The 21,841-nt window shown below is 39.8% G+C and overlaps 1 protein-coding gene across 1 annotated transcript in view; it reads left to right on the forward strand.

The window, feature by feature from the left end:
* igsf11 (immunoglobulin superfamily member 11) overlaps positions 1–21,841 on the forward strand; it is a 53,346-nt gene that overhangs the window by 12,203 nt on the left and 19,302 nt on the right. The window contains exon 3 of the mRNA XM_020531357.2: positions 17,589–17,744. Within this exon, the coding sequence (XP_020386946.2) occupies positions 17,589–17,744 (156 nt within the window). The remainder of the gene's footprint in view (positions 1–17,588; positions 17,745–21,841) is intronic.

Consider the following 21,841-nt stretch of genomic DNA (forward strand, 5'->3'; position numbering starts at 1 on the left):
ATATTTGGAGTACTGTAACCAAAGCTGTACTTTGAAGCATCATGACTTGAGCGTCACTGAATTATAAAAGATGGCAACTGGAAGTGAAGAAGGCAGCAATTAAGATTAAAAAGTTTGCACTGGTTTTCTATCCATTATCTTGCCCTGAGCTGGAGTGGAAATGGCAGGGAAAAAAAAAGCATAATTGGATGAGAAAACGTTTTACATTTTTCACCTTGAACTAGATTTCCCATTATTATCACCTCTGGCCACCTTTCCCTGACTGCTGTATTTACGTACTTATGGGTACCAGGAGCTCGTGTTCCTGGTGGAATTTCTTATTCACTACTTCTTATCATCACATGGGACCACTTACGGGAGAGAAGACTTGCAGGAGGGATAGTCACGCCTCTGATTTCAATAAATAGCAGGCTAGAGCTGAGTTTACTGCCTCCTCTTTCTCTGAAATTCCTCCTGGGACCCTTCTACTCCTTCATCTCTTTCAGGCCTGTTATGATGCAACAATAATTTCATTTCCCCCTCTCCCAGTATGAGAGGGGTAATCATGTCCCTGTGGTTATCGTGGTCTCTCATGATGAGCAGACATTTTGGCCTTGAGTGACAACTCTGCAAAGAGAGGAATTCAGCATCTTGGGACAACCATGGAAACACATGCTGTTAGTTTATGTGCTTTTTGAAATACCTGACTTCATTAAATTTCAAATGAAAACCGAAAGAACTGCAGATGCTGTAAATCAGGAACAAAAACAGAAATTGTTGAAAAACCTCAGCAGGTCTGGCAGGGTCTGTGAAGAAAAAAAAGCAGAATTGCAGGAACTGCATCTGGCTGAGAAACAAGTGCATACGACTGATACGTTTGTGTGACATAAATTGACAGTCAAGAAGGGGGAGAGGAAGGGTCACTGGATCCGAAACGTTAATTCTGTTTTATTCTTCACAGATGCTGCCAGACCTGCTGAGCTTTTCCAGCAACTTTGTTTTTGTTCATTAAATTTTAAAATAGTCATATGACACGGAAACAGACCCTTCGGACCAACTCGTCCAAGCCGACCAGGTTTCTTAAAACGAGCTAGCTTTTGGTCAGCTGATAATAAGACGGAAAATGTGTTAATAGTTGCCACAACTGGTTTTGAAGATAGGAATGTATACAACTTCAATAACACGATTATAAATTCTCTGGTGCTTTAGCAATTTTGATAGATGCATAGATACTTGCATATTTCCCTTTTGCAAAGTAAATTAAGATCACTATGATGTATAATTTAGCTTTGACATCTGTAGATTAGATGCAGTTATTGCTTTGATCCCAAATACAATCACAATGGATGGGCGTTGTGTCTGAATTTCAAAGAATGACATCCTTATAATTCATTGATCTTTCTTTTTCATGTTTTCAGTTGTTAGTCATCATGTCTGTAAAATGTGAAGGGAGCAATTAAGGCTCCCTGAATGACAATCTTACGAATGTTCAATCTAGGACGTGAACATAAATGCAACAATCCTGTATTCTCCATCAACATCACTATTTTTCAAAAAAAAAACTGATCATTTATCTAAATGCTGGTTATGGTATCTTGCTGAATATAAACTGGTTGCCTTGTTTCTCTAAACTGCAACAGAGGTTTCACATCAGATGTACTTGATTGGACATCCTGAGATCATAGGTGCTCATTTTAGACGCAAATTTTTCCTTCTTCCAGACATTAGATTGCAAAGATTTCACACGCTTCTGTTTTATTCCAGTGTTTTTCATTTGTGTTATAATTTAAAACCAATAGAGCAGTCACTTCAACATGATGCAGTGGTGATGAAATTGTACCAGTACACAGAAAAAGACTGAGCATGCTTAGATAAATATTTTGTAATATGTTCATGTATGATGCTACTTTATTAAAATTAAAGTTGAAGCAACTTGCAACCTTGTGCAAAATTTATGCTTACGTAAATAATTCTGAAACTGCCGATTTTGATCACTCTCAGCCCTCAGTGTTCTAGATGGACACAAAGAAATTTTTGGCAGCTTCTACATCTGCCATGTTACTGTCCTTAATCTGCTATGTTAGAAATTCTAGCACGTTTCAGGTGTGGCTGAAGAAGTGCCCTCTTTCAGTGGCAGATTATGAGGAATTGTGACATGATCACACGAACTAATATATTTCCCCTGGCTACCATCTTTTTGTGTCTCCTTCAAATTATGGGTCTAGTATAGTTGTGTGTGTAACTTCTCATCAAGATGCGCATCTTCTATTAAAGGGATTCTAGCGAAGATGAAATTACATCTGTAGGCTTTTTCCAATTTCTTGGAACTGCTGTTATGATTTTGCAAAATTCCTATGCCATTTTATTCCGGAATCTCACTTAGATTCACCATTACATGTGGAGAAATTCAGTTGGGTATGAAATCACTTGATGAAATATTCATTATGGAGAAGGAGGAGCACCAGGTAAACGAGGCTGATCAACCTTTCACCTTAAAGGTTGTGATGTGGTAGGTATTATGAAGACCTGACTAGTCTGGGCACGATTGTTAACTAACTATTCTGAGATCTAAAATCTTTGCTTTATGCCCAGACCAGCCAGGCCTGTACCTTTTTAAGACATGACATTGTGTCAAGTGATGTTCTGATAGAAAGACACCCGCCTTGCTTGTAGTCACTCTCTTTGTGCCATGGAGTCAATGTAGTCAATTATGTGTGTATAACGCACAGTGACATCAATAAGTAAAGAATGTAGACTGTGTCTAACTGTGACATGTCGTGTTATAAATAGCTTGAAGTTTATTTACAACACTTCTTCAACAAGTATCTGACTATCTGTAGAACATCGAACATACAGAAACCTAAAGAAAACACATCATGGTGGCAATAAGTAGGCATTCAAAGCTAGCTTGTGCTATTAAGTGAATGCTGAACGATGAAAATGTGATATTATAACAGTTGTGAAACTGTTTATTCCTAACAACCCTCCATTAGTCAGCCTAGGTTCAGAGGTCAAGTTCCCTTGTCCACCAAGACTGGTGTCCAGAATTTCAAGAGATGCACCAGCTATGTTTCACAAGAGGGTACTGGGTTAAAATGAGCTAAATACTGAGCAATATCACCTGGAGGAACCCAAAGTTCAATCCAGTGCTCTATGCGGGATGTGAAGGAGAGTCATTCAGGAGAGCATCCTCAGCCAGTGTACAGGTTTGTAACTCACAGTCAGATAGCACATATGGCAAACTTAAAGCACCATCAGAAAAGTCGAAGGTTTTATCTTCATCCAAAAGGAATAGACAATGTGCATTGTATGCCAAAATTGACACTGACACTGGTGCAAATGCAAATAACTCCCTTTAATGCATGTTACACAAGATGTACTCAGGAAACTGGCACAGAGTGCTGCAGTCCATACAAGATAGCCTAATTCCTTACATTATGTATGAAATCCCATGCTGTTCATTTTATGTGCCAATCCGTCTCCTCCGGATAGACACCCAAAACCACTTTTGCATCATTGAAACAGATGGGCGACTAGTCTGCCAGTGAGCACAGAGTGACATGTTATCACTGTCCATGGGGGTGACAAATTCATCAGCTCAAGTACTAAACATTCCAAACTGTAGCATTGAGTCGATCCATCACTGACTAACCTTTACCCAGACTGGCTTGATGCAGTTGGCAACTTTAAAAGTGTTAGTGTTACATCAGAAAGACTATGCTCATTCCAGGATCAAGCTTTCTTGTAAGATCAGTAACCTTATTCAGGTTCAAACTGCAATTGAATTCCACGTACGAAAAAAAAATCAGTGACAAAAGATGGCAGTCTACATACACATTTAAGGCAACTGAACAATGTAACGTAAAGATGCATAAACAAGATTCTTAACATGGAAGAGCTTAATCGCAAATTTTCAGATGCCAAGCATTTTTCTAAGTTTGGTGCCAAGAATGGATATAGGACCATAAGCCTTTCTCTGGAAATGGAACTGACCACTTTTAAAGGAACTATTGTTAGAAACTGTTTGCTCAGATCATCATTTGGGTTATCTGTAAAGCAAAGTAAATTTCAACAACCTATGGATTATATCTTAATATGGAGAATCTACTAGGTTGTTTCTGTGTCACGAATAACATCACAGTTCTCAGGGGGACTAAGCATGGAAATGAGACAAACCTACATTGACAAGAAAACGCGGTCATGTTTTCATCACTCTGAAGTGTCAAATTGACTTGAGCCAAATCAATTTCTTCAGTTCAATCTGTGTGCCAATTGGTATAGGACCTGATTGTAACAAATTAGAAGGCATACAAAAGATGCCTACCTCTGTTTTGCTTTCCTTAAACATTTCATCCTCAGATATTTTGCATTTTGTGACCAAGATAACACCTCAGAAATACGATTACCAACACATTTTTGAATCTTGCAAATATGCTTTAAATATGTACTTCAATAAGTTTGATCCCTCCAAGCTCCTCATTTGAAGGAAATGCATCTTGGAAAAGTTTTGGGGCCTTTCTCATTTATATTGAAGGATGACAAGCCTTTGCATTTGTTTCTAATCATAGAGTCATGCAGCATGGAAACAGACCCTTCAGTCCAACTCTTGTAAGCTGACCAAGTTTGCCAAACTAAACTAGTCCCACTTGCCTCCTTATGACAACTCAGGCTAACAACAGCAACACTGAAAGTGGGACTTCTGCTCTAGTTTTCTGGATACAATAATCTTATTGGTGCATGTTCGGCAAACACTTCCTTGTTCATAGTGAGCACAAACTGTGAGAAACGACCTGTTAAAAACCTCTTGAGTGTACCTCCATGACTAAAACATCTGTTTGTAAAATCTCATGGATATAATTGCGAACAATAAAATAAACCAGGTTCCCGAATGAACATCTCTGCCCTTGATTTGGCTTTATTGTAGTCACATGTACCTAAGTACAGTGAAAACCTTTGTTTGGGAGTAGTACAGGCAGATCATAGGGTGCTTGACAGAACGAGCCATACAAGGTTATGGCTGTACAGGACGTTCATGAAGCAAGATCAACAATAGCAAGATCAGCAATTATTTGAATTTAGAGATCCATTCAGCAGTCTCATAATGGCAGGGAAGAAGCTGTTCTTGAACCTGATGGTGTGTGCTTCAAGCTTCTGTATCTTCTGCCTGATGGAAGAGGTTGGAAGAGAGCATTACCGGGGTAGGAGGGGTCTTTGTTGGCAGCCTTTCTGCGGCACTGAGCTGTGTAAATGGAGCCCATGGACGGGAGGTTGGCTTCTGTGATGGTCTGGGCTGTGCACACAATCTTCTGTAGCTTCTTACAGTTCTGGGCAAAGCAATTGCCATGCCAGACTGTTATGCACCTGAATAGAATGCTTTCTATGGTGCATCTGTAGACGTCGGTGAGGGTCCTTTATGGATATGCTGAACTTCTGAAGAAGAGGTGTGCCTTCTTGACCTTTTTACATGCGAGGTCCAAGACGTGATGTTGGTTATCATCACTCCGAGGAATTTGATGCTCTTGACCCTCTCCACATTAGCTCTGTTGATGTAGATAAGGGGTATACTCCTCCTTTCTTCCTAAAGTCAATGATCAGCTCTGTTGTTTTGCTGACATTGAGAGACTTATTTGACTTCTAAACCCCACTAAGAACAAAGATGTTCCTTTTAGACCTGCAAGTGCTTATTATTGATTGAATCTAAGGAGATTGGGAGATGGGCTTAATCTCCTATTTTGGTCACTGCCAAGGAGATCAGATTTAGCAAATTGTGTCAAACAAAAACCTTCCTGTTTTTGCTACGAAAGTGGATAACCTTGCATTTACCCACACTGTACTTAATCTGCGGTACATTTGCCCATTCAACTTGTCCAAATCACACTGAACCATCTCTGCTGCAGTTCGCCTTTTACATACGGTCCCTGTGTGGGACCTTTATCACAAGCCTTCTCAACATCCAAGTAAATTGCGTCCAGAGGCCCCCTCCTGTCAATTCTACTCCATGGGGTCTCAAACTTACGAACGACGGGTTTATAAATACTCATACTTACAAATACGATCTCTGATAGGAATGTAATTTTTAAAGACCTGACATTCAACCATTTCATGTACTTATAATCAGCTCTCTTGCATTGTCCTGCGTTGCATTTGCACTTGCACACAGGTCAGCTCCTGAATGTAATTCAGAATGGAATTCGTTTCCAACCTAGGGAGTGCCTCTAGTTACATCTGCAAAAAATTCCAGTAGATTTGTCAGGCATGATTTCCCATCTGTAAGTTTGTGTTGACTGTCTAATCCTGTCATTGTTTGTTTTTCCAAGTGCTCTGCTAGTAAATCTTTTATAATGGGCTAGCATTTCCCTACGACTGATGTCAGGCAAACCTGTCTATAATTCCCTGTTTTCTCACCACCATTTTTTTAAATAGTTGGCTTAGACTGCCTATCTTCAAATCAACAGGAACGTACAGAGATTAAGGGAACATAGAACAAAAACAGCATAGTTTTACAAGACCACTTTAATTTTCGTAAGACTGCATGAGGTATGACAGTTGAAACAACAAAAGTTGTGAACTTGTAAAATGCATTTCTAAATGTTGCCTAGAACAAGATGTATGAGAACTGGCAAAGCAATTGGTCGTACTGGATTTACTCAGGAGTTATGAGCCAGAAATAGTCGTCAATCTCACAGCAAGGGAACACCTTGGAAATAGTGACAATAATATGATTGAATTTGATGTTTGATTTGAGAAAAGGGGAGAGAACGAGGCTTTAAGTATAAGTAAAGATAGCTTGAGGGGATGAGAAATAAATTTAATTCGACTCTGCCTTCTGAGTTGAACTTAAAGATAAACAGTGGGAAGTATTTAAAGAATATTTGAATTGATACACAACCAGTGTAGTCACTAAAAGGTAAAGGCACCACTTACAAAAAAAACAATGTCTTGTATGCTGAAGACATGCACCTCTAACTCTCAGTCTGCTCTCTCTCGATTTCTGTGTTGTCATACGGTCTGTCCGAATTAATCCTGGATGACCTGAAATCTCTCCCAATAAAATTTTGAGAGGTCCAAACCTCAGAACCAAAGACAACAATCAACAAAAACAAATTGCTGGAAAATCTGAGCAGCTTTGGCAGTATTTGTGGAGAGAAATCAGAGTTAATGCTTCGGATTTGATTCGATTTGATTTATTGTAGTCACGTATATTTAAGTACAGTGAAAAGCTTTGTTTGCAAGTAGTACAAGGCAGATTCTGTATGCCCTTACTTACAACATCATAATCCAGTGACTCATCCTCAGAACTGATGGTAGCTAGAAAACGGATGTTTTTTATACAGAAGATGGGATTGGGGGTGGTTGGGGGGTGTTATAGATGATAGGTGGAGATGTAGCATGAAGATAGAGAAAAACAGCTGGACAGACAAAGAAGTATTCAAAAGTCAGTTTGAGGGAATGAATAGCTGCTCATGGGGACCATAGGTAGTGTCTGGTAGCAGTTGGTATAATGACAAATTCCAGTACAGGGGTGGGGTAAATCATGGGAAAAGTGCCCAAGTCCCAAAACCAATCAACAAATCCAATCCCGAACCACCAATATCCTTCTCAACACAGTAACTTTGTCAGGCTAAATAGTGTTCAGAACGTTGGTATTCCATTTGACCCTTTAATTATGTTTCTGACTCCACACACTCTTCTCCACACAGTATACATTTACTTATGTAATATTGAGCATCTCCATTTCTACCTTGACCCGTTTAAAGCTCTTGTCAATCTTTTGATATTTCCTCAAATTTAATATTCCAATGCCCTCCTGGTCAGCCTGAAATTACCACTGTCCATGACCCATGTTGGGTCTCAGTCTCCAAATCCCCCGTGCCCCCATTGCCTCAAATTTGAAGTTGTCATCTTCATGTTTAACCTCTTTGATGGTCTAAACTGATCCTTGCACTGCAGTAGAGCACCTTGGGATGTATTACCATGTTTGCAAGTCACGTTCTTCACAAGACTCATAGTACTGATGATGCCTTACTTTCAAGCAGTTTGATCCTGACATGGAGCCATTGCTGGTTCCATACTTGGAGCTTGTTTTTGGGCAGTCTGGTGCTGCCTTCTGTATTGTATTGACATGATGTTCTGAGAAGGAAAGCTAGAGTTCTGGTATGTACCAGTTGGGTCAGCTCCAGTTATACCAGATGCAGAATGCTAACTCTGTGTTTCTCTTTCCACAGATGCTGCCAGATTTGTGTTTTTCCAGCATTTTCTCTCCTTTCTTCAGAGTTGCAGAATGTGTAGTATTTTGCTTTTATAACTCCAGTCACTGCCACCCACCTTGTACCTGATTCTGGCCCCAAAAGTTATTCTGAAAACCCTTCGAGGTGATTGTAAGCTTCAGGGTCATGACTGATGGTTGAAAATCTTGAGCCTCCATGAATGAAATATCACTCACTTCTGTGCAGTTATGTCTTCTGCAGTGATATCTCACTCCTTGGAGTGCTTCATGTAAAGTGAAAAAGATTAAATAATTTTCCTGAACCAGTTATTTAAAGAATATTACCATGAATTTTTGCTAAGTCACATTTTTAAGCTAACTCTCATATTTAGCATTATTGTGTGGATTATCCAGAAAGCTGCATTCTACCGCAAGTCTTTTCTGCTTACTTTTATTTTCCTTTAATATTACAGCATTTTAGAGCAAAAAGCTGTAATGTTAGACTATAATATTTTCATGGTTTAATGATGGAGGAAAATGCTGTATTGCACAGATAATTCAAGACTTTCCTTTCAAATTCATTTATTACCATTTTTACAGTGTTGGGTTAGTTTGAAGCAATGCACTAGAGGGTGCTGTTGTGACATTTACCTCTATTTTACTTCTACTGGGATATAATACTTTGTCATGGTGATTATTCATGTTATACTCAAAAGCAAAAGATAATTCAGGGCAAAATTCTAGACGATAGAATGAAATCAAATAGATCATACAAAATATTTTCCAAAGCAATTGAGCCAAGGGGAACTCCAAGAGCAAGGGCGCATTATTCTTAGGAGATAGTAGGAACTGCAGATGCTGGAGAATCCGAGACAACAAGGTGCAGAGCTGGATGAACACAGCAGGCCAAGCAACATCATAGGAGCACTAGGTGGGTCTGGAACCAATCTTTCAAAACTTTAAGCACTTAAGTGAAGGATAGTAACATTAGAAACAGGAGCAAGCCAATCACCCCAAGTTTGCTCTACCTCTCAATTACATCTTTCCTGATCTGTACCTCAACTTATTTTCCTGCATTTACTCAAATACCAGATAACCTTATTACCAAGTCTATCTGCCTACATTAGTTTTGAAAGCTCAAAACAACCTAGCATCCATTGTCTTATGGAGAGAGTTCAAATTTGTGTAAAACAGCATTTTCTGATTTGAGTGACCTACCGCCAACATTAAGAATAATGTGCAGAGCTGGATGAACACAGGAGGCCAAGCAGCATCATAGGAGCAGAAAGGCTGACATTTTGGGCCTAGACCCTTCATCCACAAATTAATTGTGCCTATTTTTGTGTATATGCATAGACCATCAGGGTATTCCTGGCTCTGAGCATTGTAAAATATGTCTCCTTTTATTTTTTTAAAATAAAAATCCAAACACTTGCAGTAATGCTGTAAATGGACAAAAGTTTTCCTTCAAAGAAATCATTGATTGACAGCTCTGCTCCTTCCCAACCCCCATTAGCATCCAGCGGACAATGTTAGATATAATACAAATACATCTTCGTCTCCCAAAATATTTTCAGAAAATGGGGTACACCAAAAGCAGAATCACCCAGTTCCTTAATTTAAAGAAGAAAGATCAAAACAATCTGGGTGAAATAGCGATATTGTCTGTACTAAAAATAAAGAAATTATCCATGATTTTGTTTCTGCTATGCCAAACTCTAATGTAATAAAGTAGTTCTGATGAATGAGGCTTGCTGCATTGAAGGTGATCTGTTGATTTAAGGACAGTGACACAGACTGCTTTCCAAATTGATTTCTTTTTCCCTCTCTCACTTTCATAATTATGGCATCTTTTAGAAAGATACCATCCTGGATTGAGAAACTTACATATGATTATTTGTTTTTCTGTTATGAGCTGCTAAAAGGACCTCAGCTCAGCATAACATTCACTTACTCTGTTTGACCTTTCTTTCTCCTTCTACACTCTGGCCTTCACTAGCTGTGAACTCCAAATGGCCTGGCAATATTTGGTAATCTGTTCAAGTTTATGCTCCCACTTCATGCTGCTAAACAGGAGATTTTCAGTGACCTTGCCTTTCATCTCATTCTGAAAGGTCATGAGCAAAGGCTGTTTAATCCTGTGAAGCATTAATTCCAGTAATGCATTTGGATTTTTATTTGTTGCAGTAATTTATTTTTTCTTTCCATCCTTAAAGTTACAAATGTTTAGATTGGCCCATGTTTCTCTAAATATTTTAATGATCAATTTAAGAATGACTATTTGTGTGCGACAGGAATGGGAGAGCAGGTGACCACTGTTTTTCTAGCAACTTCTGTTTTTATTCTTGATTTAGAGCATCCGCAGTTCTTTCAGTAACAACTGTGGTTTGAGTTATTTCAAGACACTGTAGTTTTTTTAAAAATTGTGAAATTATTAATACTAAAACTTAGAGTAATATGTTGGGGGAGGAATTATTTGGATGTTGGGCAATTTTTATATCTTGATCATCTGGGATTCATTGTGAGCATCTCTAGGCTGAAGCCAGACTGTTTTCCAGAAGCTAAGAAGAGGGAGCTCTATGTGCATTCTCCTGGAAATTTCAAACACTATGGAAAGAACGTTTTAAGATTAGATTATCCATTTTTGACATGAAGTATAAGTCTTGGATGATCTAAGAGCTCCATAATGTGATTAAAAAAAATCATGAAAAGAAAATAAATTTTGTTGATATTTGTTTTTGTTGTCATTTTGATAGCTTTCCTTGATTTATCTTTTGTTGTGACAATTATTTAGTCTCGGTTAGAAGTCACCATTTTACCTACACATTCTCCCGAGGCCTGTTTTTACGGTGATGAAAGCACTTCTTCAGTGCTGAATGCTGAGGCAGGGAAGTATGTTGATAAAAGCATGAAATAACATCACAAATATAAAATTGTAAAATGTAGGTGTGCTCCAGGAGCTTAAATATGTCTCATTGCTGCTGCAACACCGTATTTGTCTGGGGAACACTTGAAGGATGCTTGATATTTCACTGCTTGACAGAGTTTATCTGATAAATGAAGAACTTAATGTCAATATAACAAGGGTTATATGCAGCCTTTTGCCAAAGGTTTGTTGTGATTACTCTCTGAACTGCAATTGAATGTTTGCTCACAAATAAGTTTTTGATTTCTTGAGGTTAAAGCAGGCAGTCACACGTTGGGTCGTCTTTCTTAGTTACGAGAATAGTTGTTATATTTTCACGGTGAGTTTGTGGAGATGAGTGCAAAAATCCTCATACACAATTTTTATATAAAGAAGAGGCAAGTGAAATCCCTCTCCATTACAATATGGAAATGTTAGGATAAAACGTGCAAATGATAGAAATACATAGCAGGCCAGGCAGGATCTGTGGAGAGAGAAGCAGAGTTAGTATTTCAAGTTACACTTAATGGCAAGTGTTACTGAACATGGACACTTTGGAGTGCACGTTCATTGTTCCTTGAAAATGAAGTTGCAGGTAGATGGGATAGTGAAGGAGGCGTTTGGTATGCTTGCCTTTATTGGTCAGTACATTGAGTATAGGAGTTGGGAGGTTATGTTGTGGCTGTACAGGACATTGGTTAGGCCACTATTGGAATACTGCATGCAATTCTGGTCTCCCTGCTATAGGAAGGATGTTGTGAAACTTGAAAGGGTCCAGAAAAGATTTACAAGGATGTTGCCAGGGTTGGAGGGTTTGAGCTACAGGGAGAGACTGAATAGGGTGTGGCTATTTTCCCTGGAGCATCTGAGGCTGAGGGGTGACCTTAGAGGTTTATAAAATCATGAGGGGCCTGGATAAGGTGAACAGCCAAGGTCTTTTCTCTGGGATGGAGGAGTCCAAAACTAGAGGGCATAGGTTTAAGGAGAGAGGGGAAAAGATTTAAAAGCGACCTAAGGGCTTTTTCACACAGAGGGTGGTGTGTGTATGGAATGAGCTGCCAGAGGAGGTGATGGAGGTTAGTACAATTAGAACATTTAGAAAGCATCTGGATGGGTATGTGAACAGGAAAGATTTAGAGTGATATAGACCGAATGCAGGCAAATGGAACTAGATTAATTTGGGATATTTGGTTGGTATGGATGAGTTGGACCAAAAGGTCTGTTTCTGTGCTGTACATTTCCATGACTCTGACTCAGTTGATGATCTTTCATCAAAACTTGGAAAAGTTAGAGATGTAATAAGTTTTGAGCAAGCGGTGTGTGCACCAAGATCAAAGGATGGTCCGTAGTAGGGTGGACTCAAGCACGAGATGAAAAGTAAGAAATCATGAACAGTGAAAAAGGTGAAAGAGTCCACAGAGATTCTGTCAGGCAGAAGAGCAAATCTTCAAGCTGGACATTCCTGAATGTGGAATGGAAGTGAATTAGATATTAATTGGAATGTAGAATGGTACAGATGCTTGAAATCTGAATTTAAAACAGAAAAATCCTGAAAGTATTCAGACACATGCTGCCTGATCTGTTGAATATTTCAGCATTTTCCGTTTTTATTTCAGGTTTCCAGCATCTCCAATACTCAGATTTTTGATGGAAAAATGGAATCTGTTTCATATCCAACTTGAATCGGGTAGCCAAAACTTGTACCCAGCATTGTGTTTGAAAGTGAGGAATTGCTGCCCAACAACATGAATACAGTGTACGTACAGTGTTGAGAAAGGAGCACCACTGCTAGCCCACGTCCTATAGTGCAGAGTATGATTTTAATGACAAGCGCATTAGTACATTCAATATTAGTATACTCAGCATTTTACAAATACTTTCATTTCTGAATTGTGTTTGGAGCTGGACCGTATCAGCTGATACAGCAGATGTTATGTTTATTTTGCTGTCAGAAGGTAACTGTTGCTATTTAGTTAGAAATCATCTAATCCGTTGACAGAGACTTGCTGACCCACTGCAGTGCCAATTGTGGGATAAAGTTGTCAGTGCTGTTGTTGGTGCGGTGAAGCACATCCTCCCAGGTTCAGTGTTAGATCTCTGAATGTGTCAAGAGACAGCTGAGAGTCCAATTAAATATTAAGGGAAGGATTTGTAGTGTAGCTGTCCCGAATTGGACAGCTTGTCAATGCAATAGAAAATAAAGGTTGGTAAAATATTGAAGTCCTGCCACTAAATCTTACTAGCATCTTATATAAAACCTCATATCATTGAATCACAAGATAGATATGGATGAGGACACTTTTTGACTGAATGTAACTCATCTATCCACTGGAAACCCAATCCTCCTTCATAACACTTATCACAGTCACAGCTTCTAATCTTCATAGCTTTGGAAGTGGGGCCAGAGGAATTCAGGTGTACAAATAATATACAGCCTTCAAAACAAGAGGGAGTGGTCAGTTACAGCCTAGTGAGTCAAACATTGGTTCAACTGAGAAATGTTTGGAAATATGAATGCAATGTACTTGGAAAATCTGAAAACCAGCCAGTTTATGGCAGAAATGATGTTTGAAGAACTGGATTGAATAATTTGACAAAGTAATGGAGAGGAAGGATAATCATACAGTTGATGTTGTCTTGATGGCCTTTCAAAACAAATCTGATGAAGTACGTCTTGGTAGATTTGTCATCAAAATTGAAGTCCATAAAGAAAACCAAAGGGAGATGTCTGTGTGAACACAATATTGGTTAAAGGACCCATAGCAAAGAGAGAAATGTTGGTTGTTTTAAGGCTGGAAGGAGGTGTGCACTAGTGTCTTACAGGGATTGGTGTTCAGATCACTGTTGTCCTTTTTATGTTTTAATACATGGATGGCACAAAACTTGGACATATGGTAAATATAGGAGGATAGGAACAGACTTCGGCAGGAGTGGAATGCTCCATCTTCGGAGCAGGAGCAGATGTGGCGGAGGTGTAGGAATTGGGAGTAGGGGATCTCATTCTTGCAAGAGGGTGGTTGAAAGGAGATGTAGTCAAGGTAGCTGTGGGAGTCAGTGGGTTTGAAATAGATCATAGAAATCCCTACAGTGTGGAAACAGGCATTTTGGCCCAACAAGTCCACACCGAACCTCAGAGCATCACACCCAGACTCATCCCCCTAATCTACACATGCTATGGGCAATTTAGCATGGCCAATTCACCTAACCCGCACATCTTTGGACTATGGGAGGAAACCGGAGCACCCTGAGGAAACCCACGCAGACACTGGGAGAATGGGCAAACTCCACACAGACAGTCGCCTGAGGCTGGAATTGAACCCGGGTCCCTGGCACTGTGAGGCAGCAGTGCTAACCACTGAGCCATGTGCTGCCCGAAATGTCGGTGCTGAGATGGTTACCTGGAGATGGTGACAGAGAGGTCCAGGAAGGGGAGGGAGGTATTGGAGATGGTCCAGGTGAATTTGAGGTTGGGACAAACTGTTCAAGCTTCTCATGGGAGCACGAGGCAGCACTGATACAGTCGTCAATGTAGTGGAGGAAGAGGTGAGGGATGGTGCCAGTGTAAATAGGCAGCAAGATTTCCCAGACAATGGAGACCATTTTGATTAGTGAGATAAGAGGTGACCCCCTCCACCCCCGCCCCCAAACCCCTGGCAAATATTAAAGAAGTATTCAAATTCCTCCCCAGTGTTTCTTTGGCTTTTGGCAACAGTGGGAAGCTAACAGTGCGGCATCAATTAACCAGCCTTTTCTTTTAAGATTGTGACATTTTTCTGAGGCATACCAGAGATCCACTACATCTGCAATTCATCCTCTCATTAGAGGTGAGCACAGCAGGAGAATGGGCTACCATGGAATTAATATGCAGTTATCTTTAAATTAACACATGGACTTGTGGTTTCATGTCAAATTGTTACCCCTGTACAATGAAAATCCACCTGATAGATCTAGGTGTTTTAGATTCATCTTCCAGCTCTAGAATTCATCATGTGCTTCAAGCTTGCCATGACTGACCTGGCTGTGGTCTCAGCTCCACTTTCCTGCAAATCTTGCACACCCCCTACCCTGCAATCCCCCAAATCCTTGACTCGCTTGTCCATTAAAAATGTACATGACTCTGTCTTGAATAAATATGAACACCCAGTCTCTACTATCCCCTGGGGAAAAGGCTTCCACATGCTAATAAACCTCTGGAGGAGAAACAAAAACACCTCATCTGTCTTAAAATGAAAATCTCTTATTCTTAGACTAGATCCAGTAGTTTTGGTCTCTCCCACAAGAAGAAACATCTTCCTGTTATCCAATCTATCCAGCCTTCGAGTCATACAGCACGGAAACAGACCGAACGTTTGACATACTTCAATAAGATCACCTTGCATTCTCTTAAACTCCAATGGGTGTAAGTCATGCCTGCTAAACGTTTCTTCACAAAATAAGCCTTTCTTCCCAGAAATGAATCAAACTAACCTCCTCCTTCCAATGGCTACTAAAGCAATTGTCTTTTTTTTATTCAAATAAGGAAACTAAAAATATAAGCTGTACTCCAGATGTGATCTCACCTATGCACTTGTACAGCTACAGTAAAGCTTCTGGACGTTTACATTCCATTCCTTTTGCAATAATAAACAGCAATCACTCAACAGTGAGCTTTGCTTGCATTATTGGTTAGTGGGTAGGCTTCCTGTATAATTAAGGCTGGTGGGTGGGCTACCAAAGCCATGGGTCCCATAGGAGACATTCTGGCTTGGAAGTAACTGCATTACTGCAGGTTTGGGGAGCTGAGGAAAGGATAGAATGTGTGCATCTTGAACCACCCTCTCAGTGCTTCTAAAATGTTAAAAATGAAAATGCCATAACTGGTTACTGCCGTGAACTACCCACAGATTGTAGGGGTGAGAGGAAATCTTTGAATCAGTCTGGAATGCTAACTGCCTTCCTCCATCTACCACTGGGAGGTCACTTGCAGGCAGATCCCATGTGAAACTACAGTGCAAGGCCGACAGGCTGACTGGGAGCTTCCAGTCGGTCTCTGATCATTGATAAGCCATTATTACTTCAATTGCCCCCCTGCTTCGGAGACGGTTATTCATTCCACCCTGATCTGACCTTTGTGACAATAGTCTAGTGGTTATGATACAGCCGACAAATTTGCTGATCAGCGAGATAGATTTATTACTCCCATATTAGGGCCAAAATTCTGCTGATGGTTTTACTTGATGTAACATCTGTGGTTTATCTTTTCTGTACCAGTTAATTCCTTGGACATCCATTGAGATCCCTAATCAATCACCTCATTGAAAGGAAGAGTATATTGTGGAATGATGTTCAATATTTTTGAAACTGTGGTAGGATTCTTAGACCTGTTTCTTATTTGAGAATTTAATACACAGTTTCACACCATAAACGTACCTAAAAGTCATGGAGTCATGCAGCATGGAAACAGACCCTTCAGTCCAACGCCAACCAGACATCCCAATCTGATCTAGTCCCATTTACTAGCACTTAGCCCGTATCCCTCTAAATCTTTCCTATTCGTGGACCCGTCCAGATGCCTTTTAAATGTTTTAATTGTACCAGCTTCCACCTCTTCCTATACCAGCTCATTTCATTCAAGCACCACCCCCTGATTGAAAAAGTTACCCCTCAGATCCCTTTAAAATCTTGTCCCTCTCCCCTTAAATCTAGTTTGGGATTCCCCTACCCTGGGAAAAAGACCTTGGCCATTCACCTCATCCATGCCCCTCATGACTTTACAAACCTCTGTAAGGTCACCCCTCAGCCTCCGCTCCAGGGAAAATAGCCCCAGTCTATTCACCCTCTTCCGATAGCTCAAACCCTCCAGTCCCAGCAACATCATTGTAAATCATTCCTGTACCATCTCAAGTTTAACAACGTCCTTCCTGTAGAAGGGTGACCAGAATTGAAGGCAGTGTTCTAAAATATTCTCACAAAACATCATCTTCACCATGTTGTCTACTTGTGACTCCACTTTCAAGGAGCAATGCGGCCGCACCACTAGGTGTCTTTGTTTGGCAACACTGTCCAGAGCCCTACCATTAATTGTGTAAAGGTAAAATCAGAAGTCAAGGTGACTGTACTTGACTGAGCTTATAGCCTGTGTAAATTGGTGAAGACTGTGTTATCTATGAACTGTGCTACTCTTTCTGCAAAAAAACATGATTGGAGCATCATACAGCGTTATGGAACTTGAAATGGTGATTACTGTCACTAACTTGAGATTCAGATGTAATGGGAGCATGTTTCTGGAACTTAATAATTTTTGTGTAAAAATGACGTAATTTACTTTTGTTTGCTGTGTTCGTCTAACAGTTTTGTGGCATTTCTCACTGAAGTTAAACGAGTTGAAGAGCTGCTCAATAATATGTTTTTCCCCAGGTGATATAAGACCTGTTTGCTCCTGTATTCTCATACGTTTCAATTGGGAAATGTGTTTTACTGATGCTCTAACCATGCTACTTTTGTATTCTCTTCTTTCAGTGCCACCTGCTATCCCATCGTGTAGACTTCAAGGAACTGTTGATGCTGGAAATGATGTCACACTCACTTGTAGGTCGAAAGAAGCTATCCCCATCCCAGCGTATTCCTGGGAAAAACTGGATTCATTTGATAAATTACCACCAACGTCAGTCCAGGGTAATGTACATGGATATCAGTATTTGCCACGTTAGATCTTTTCTCTTTGATTTTTTTTGTACTGTTGTGAGTCTGAATCTTTAAAAAAAAACTAGTTGGTCTTGTGGCTTTGTAGATGCTAAATGAACAATTTCTTGCTGTATGTCATAAAATCTGATTATTCGTTTCAATTAAAGGGACAACACTGTCAGAAATAGAGAAGTCTGGTTCTCAAAGTCAAGCTGCAATGTTACATCATTATTCCTAGCTTATAGCAGTGGCTGATAGGAGTCTATCAATTAAATCAATAGCAATGATGGTGCTTTCATTGTAATTACCATGAAATAGTTGTCTCATTTATATAAGGAGACCTAGAAATGCTTTTATGGAGAAGAAGTTTGTTTTTGAAATGCTACATGGGAAATATTGATAAAAATAAATGCAGTGCGTTAGTACAACAGTGGCATTGAACCGTAAATTTTTGCAAATGGGAACAAGAGAAATGACAGAGATTAATGCGAAAGTCATGACTGGGGGAAATAAAGATCAGACGGCATTAATCAAAGGAATAGTGAAATAGATTGGCGTAAAATGTCAGGAGATTATAGTGAATAGCGATAGACCAGGATACTATTCTTAGGCAGGAGTCATATAATGCAGCAGATATAGATTACAACATTGAGATGCTACATTGGCATGGGACATCGCTGTTCACCTCTGCAGACCTCTCGATGCTTGCTGCTACGGATGACAAATGAAGAGAACTCCTGCAGTCTGCGGTCCTTTCTACAGTGGAAGTGGGTTTGCAAGCAGAACATTTATATCTTGAACGAGTGCTGTCACCTCTGGCAGCACTGTGCTGAATGTTTGGTGGAAAAAAAATCAACATTTTTATGAAAGCAGAATAATTCTGTGACAGTAGATGGGGCACCTAGAATTATGCCACCATTAGTGCAAGCCAAACATGAGGAATATAGAAACATTAGCAAGTTTGGAATGAGAAAAAGGTCATTTGGCACATTAAGCCCACTATTTGCAATGCATCATGTGCAATTCATGCTGTCATGGACTCAATACAACTTATTTAATCTCTCGAGAAAAAGAAATAACTACAGGGAAAAGCAAAAGTGCAAAACTGTTTGAAATTTTCTCTCAAAGAATATCTGGTGAAATTGTATGATATTACCCTAATGTGTTACAATCTATAATATTCACCTGCTGTGTTTTATTGTTTGACAGTTTTATGGTGCTGGTTGCCTGAAGCCATGATGCAGCATAGAATATTTGGTCTCCTATATTAATGGTTATTCTAATTGCCTGTTTGGAAACCTGTTACTTATCCCTTGCCTATTCAAATATCTTAATTTAAATTATGTTAAGGGAAATTGTTATTTTAGGAAGAAAAAATGTTGACAGACCTGTGTAATTTTAATAATGGCACACCACACATGAAATGCAACTACGCTGAATGAATGCTTAGCATTCTCATGATGTAAATCATTGGGCTGAAAGTGTACCATGTAATATGACAAGTGCAGATCAAATTAGTAACCATTTAGAAAGGCAGGGATTAATCCAAGGATGGCCACAATGGACTTGGCAAAGGCAATGCTGTTTTAAAAAGTGCAATAGATTTTTGATGACAATATCAACTGGAAGTAAGAGAATGTAGTAAAAATCATGAATATGGATGTTTAGACTCTGTTTAAGCTGTCTGATATGAAGCTACAGATATAGGATACAAGAGTGAGGGAAGAAAGAATGGGAGAAAGTTCATGTAACAGGGCCTTGTATAGCTTTGTCACAGGCAGAGTTGAGACAAAAGGGAATTGTATCTAGTAAGGGAAAACTAACTAAACATGAAGCAGAGAGTTATGGGGAAAGAAGTAGGGCACTGCAGTTATCTTTGAATTGCTTTTGCAAAGTACGACAGGCTGAAGGGACTGTTTCTACAACAGAAACTTCTGTGATTCAGTGGTTTCACATATTAAACCTTGCTTCAGATATTGCGGGAATTTTTGGCATCTGTGACCCTTGTCAGCAGACAGCAACCAAATGGGGATCTTCAGTGTGTTTAAAAAAGCCTTTATTGCAACCTATAGCAAGGGCCCCGTTGCACACTGGAGGCCCAGAAGAAAGGGTTACAATGTCAGTTATACTCTTGGATTCAGTTACAAGAAATTAACACACACCAATTAAAAGGTGTACCATTATCTACATCCAATCATTACTATCAATTAGGTTTGTATCATGCATAGCATGAGAGTACAACTAACCAATCAGAACATGGCTGTGCCTATCTGACTAACATACAATCAGTGTGAAGGCATGACCATATTATCAAATCTAATTTTACTATTGCTGCAATTTGTTCTTAACATGATTAATGTCTGGCTTGTGTATATCAGTTGTCTTCCCCCATCAAATGCACCTCGTGTTTTAATGACTTCTTTCGGGGTACAGATGTTTCAATGAATATGTAACCCCTTTCTTTGTGGGCCTGTGAACATTATCACTTCTTTGCTGTTTTACAGACAAGTTGGCAGCAGAGCAAATGGTAGGGTAATCCCACATTATCTTCTCATGGCCTTAAAATTAGTTCCATATTGCTTATAGTCTCTGAGCCGAATACTTATGGTGTCCCTTCTTGGGAACTAGCAACTTGCAGTTTGGTGTCCTTGTGTGTTTATTAACAGCTAGCAGCTTGCAACTGTGTGCCCTAAAATATAACTGCAAGATTTTTACTAACCCTCTCAGATGTTATTTTCTGTTAACTGCATAAAAAATCTGAATTAATGACCTTATTAAAGCAGAAAGTTCCTCCAGCTACGTTAACATGTTGTCATGATATTGTAAGGGGAGTTTTCATTGTTATCTTCACTGTTGATTAATGTAAGTTGCATAATTACATATGCAGTATTTCTGATGCTGACGACCATTTGTCAGCCACTTTCAGAGTTTGTTGTGCTTGATTTTACTCGTGAGGCAAAAACTCACTAGACTTTGGGGCCCAGAGGCTAAGCATGGGGGGGACAAGGCTGAGGAATGAAAACAAGTGGGAGGAATTGAGCTGCAAATCCAATTCTCTTCCTGCCTCCTCCTGAGTCATGATGCAAAGTCGTGTGGGTGGCTTTCCCACCTGAAGGGCACTTGAAGCCCTTGACTGATGTTAGTCCTATTCAAGCCGCAGTATGCAGGGATACTCCATTCAGGACAGCACCAAACAAACATGCCTGTGACTTAATAGGAGTTCCCTTGTTCAAAGGCACTTGGTGTCCAATTTGAAGTAACTGGTGTTGGGAAGGCGTGGGGCTACAGCAATCCATTATCTCCCCTTCCTTGCTGCCAATTGTCCTCTTTCCATCATGCTGACATCTGCAGGGGAACAAGCACTAATCCTCTATGGAGGCTCAGTGCAATATTGGCGGTGGTCACTGATCTTCGAGGTGCTGCCACCCTATGATTGAGCAGCAGTTTTTTGTTGGAGGGGTGGATGTGAACGATTTAAAAAAAAAAAATCCAAATAAGGCCTTAATTCAGTGGAGGCCTGACACTGTCTTAATGAGTGGCCAATTGTCACTGAATAGTGTTAGGTCTCCGTGGAAAGCCAGTGCAGGATTAGCAACAATTCTTCAACTAGTGGGCAAGACCAGTGTCTCTGCTATAACAAGGTGTAGAGCTGGATGTACACAGCAGGCCAAGCTGCATCAGAGGAGCAGGAAAGCTGATGTTTCGGGCCTAGACCCTTCTTCAGAAATGTCTCTGCTACTGAGTTTGGCCCTAACTCTCACTACAGCACTAGCCAAGAAACAATGTGGCTCATTTTTGCATCCACTAAAGTGGAAATGTTTGTTTTCTCAGTTTGTGAAAGCACTTAATTGTGGACAACTGATACCACTTAAAAAAAGATGGATACTTTGAGTGGCTAGTTTCCCAATATATTAACAGGAGTTTAGGACTAAGTTACCCATGGAAATTAAGATGAAGGCAGGTAATAACTGACATTATAACACCATCATCATCCCTCCCAAAAATTAAATAACTTTATTTTTCTGCCTCCTGCTAGTGATTTTTTTTTTCAATTGAAGACTAGATAACCTTATCGAAGGAGTTGACTT

The sequence above is a fragment of the Rhincodon typus genome, chromosome 11 (assembly GCF_021869965.1).
Source record: "Rhincodon typus isolate 14 chromosome 11, sRhiTyp1.1, whole genome shotgun sequence".
Taxonomy (NCBI): domain Eukaryota; kingdom Metazoa; phylum Chordata; class Chondrichthyes; order Orectolobiformes; family Rhincodontidae; genus Rhincodon; species Rhincodon typus.